At 42.6% G+C, this 2404-nt stretch overlaps 1 protein-coding gene across 1 annotated transcript in view; it reads left to right on the top strand.

The window, feature by feature from the left end:
- Positions 1 to 1065: 1065 nt before the first annotated feature.
- Positions 1066 to 2404, top strand: part of WWC3 (WWC family member 3) — a 79582-nt gene continuing 78243 nt past the window's right edge. Inside the window, exon 1 of the mRNA XM_011950902.1 lies at positions 1066 to 1172. Within this exon, the coding sequence (XP_011806292.1) occupies positions 1157 to 1172 (16 nt within the window). The 5' untranslated portion in view covers positions 1066 to 1156. The remainder of the gene's footprint in view (positions 1173 to 2404) is intronic.

Raw genomic sequence — 2404 nt, 5'->3', positions numbered from 1 at the left:
AGAAGATTAAAGCGCGTGTTGTTCTGATTGTGTTTGTTAATTTCTGAATGCCCCTGGGGAGAGACAGCCTTGTTGTCAAACCAGTTTGGGGAAATCACATGTTTAAAATTCATACTGGTCTCATGGGGCTTGGCTGTGGTTGTGTCACTTTCTCAGGTCCAGGGACAGAAGAAGTGGGAGGATTGACTTAGTGAAATGTAGGTGATCGGATTCCCATGCATAGCAGTCAGTGTGCATTTATAGAGACAGCCCAAGAGATAGCTGCCCAGACTCAGACAATTATAGGTGTGTCTCGTTTTATATGACAGCTGCAGTCCTAACACTGTCTTGTCAATCAGTATGATCATGGGGGATCGGGGAGGGGGGAGCTCTACTTTTAAAAATCCATCTGAAAACTCTTTATCTCTCTTGTCAAGCCCAAATTTCCTTAATCAGATTTTCTTCAAGGAGCGATGCCTGTAGACAAAGTGCTTTTGTTGTTTTTCTCCAGAAAAATAAAAAAGACTCTGAAATTTCTGATTCCTACTGTATAAGAAATATAGGAAGTATTTAGTGGGGGTCTCATTGTATTGTTACCTTGCTTGGCTCTTTGCATTTGGCCAATAGTTGACGTTTATTAAACTCATGACCAGTGGTAGATAAAAATATTGGAAATACATTTTATATAGATTTAAGCCAATGTTCATGTGTAATGTATGGAAACTGAAAGTTGTGAGGGGAACATTTCTCAGGGAATGAGAACACAGTATAGGTGCTCTCTGATTTTTCTGGAAGAGCTACATTCCATTGTCCTCACCTCATGAAACATACTGCTTGGAAGAAGATGCTTGTTTTACCTGTTTTGTTAGTAACCGAGTATCTCTTTTGCTCACATTTAAAGTTGTGCTTTGAGATAGTAATGCTTCTGATTGCGAGTGTACTAATACAGTTATTTAGGCAAAGCTGGTGAATTAATTTTCCAACCAAATATTTGGAGCAAAAGCAGTCAATTAGATAAGATAAAGCAAACTTATACAAAACTGACCTGACTTTCATATTTGTTTTCATAATTTTATTTTGCAGGATAACAAAGCCATTGACCTTTGCCGATTGTGTTGGGGATGAACTTCCTTTAGGATGGGAAACTGTATATGATAAACAAATTGGAGTTTATTACATGGACCACATAAATAGTAAGTAGTGTGCAAAATCTGTGGCATTATATCAAAGATGCCAAAAACTTTTTGTAGGGTGAAACAATCGTTACCTTCCAATGCAGCATTAAATTGGGTTTTATAAATGTAATCCGAAGTTTCCATTAGCTCAGTTCTTCACAAAGTGAAGCAGTTCTGTAGCTGTACCTTGCTTGTGTCTTGCTGGGGACTGCATATAATATGTTCAATGGAGGGTTTTAATAACTATTACAAGGACTAAATTTCCCAGTCAGTCTGGAAATAGAAATACCTCTCATAATGAAAAAATTATTTATTGCAGAGTGGAGCTGACAGGTTATTGGAATAAGTGCCCAACTGATTACCTTCACTTCATTTCATCTTATACATTTAACTTTAGCTTTCATACACCAAACCTTTGTGATCTCTCTCTCTCCCCCTCTCTCCCCCCCTTCCCTCCCTCCCTCCCTCCCTCTGTCTCTCTCTCTCTCTCTCTCTCTCTCGTGTGTGTGTGTGAAGGGAGGAAATGGTTTAGAGACCATAGCAAAAACAGTGGGTCTTTGTAGAACTACCTAGAGTAGTGGTTCTCATCCTGGGTGATTTTATCCCTCAGGGACACTGGCATTGTCTGGAGGCATTTTCAATGGCTGTGCCTGGGAGAGGTGCTGCTGGCATTCAGTGGGTGGAGACCAGGGATGCTGCTAACCACCCTACAACGCCCAGGACAGCCTGCCCCCCACAACAGATAATGAGGCGACCCCAGATGTCAATGGTGCCAAGGTGTAGGAATCCTGTTCTAGATCTGTTCTCTGCCCGTTAAACCTGGCTGTCTCTTCGTCAGCTTTCTTCGATGGGGTCCCAGCTGGGAATCCATTTTTCATCCTCTCATTTTCATTCTGGCTTCCCTCAGTGGCTCTGTCATTGTCATTTTACTACCAGGATATGAAGCATGGCTTCCCCTTGGCTTACTTTCTGTCCTTTGGTTGGTGAAGTGCGGGGCGGCTGCAGGGTGTGAAGGTGCACCGTGCCCCCAACCCGAGTGATTTTGAGGCTCTTTTCTAGGCCAGTCCCATGACTCCTCATGTCCCCACTGTGCAGTCGACCCAGACTTGTGTCTTCAGAGCTGATTCCTACATTGTCAGTTGCTGGCATCCAAGATCTGAGTCCCCCATCTCAGATCTCGGGACAGTGGGGTTTTTGGTGCCTGGCACCCGTCCTTGGGCATGATTGCAGCTCTTTTTTTTTTTTTTTTT

This window comes from Colobus angolensis, unplaced genomic scaffold, assembly GCF_000951035.1.
Source record: "Colobus angolensis palliatus isolate OR3802 unplaced genomic scaffold, Cang.pa_1.0 Scaffold310, whole genome shotgun sequence".
Taxonomy (NCBI): Eukaryota; Metazoa; Chordata; class Mammalia; order Primates; family Cercopithecidae; genus Colobus; species Colobus angolensis.
This window is presented reverse-complemented; position numbering and strand designations above follow the sequence as displayed.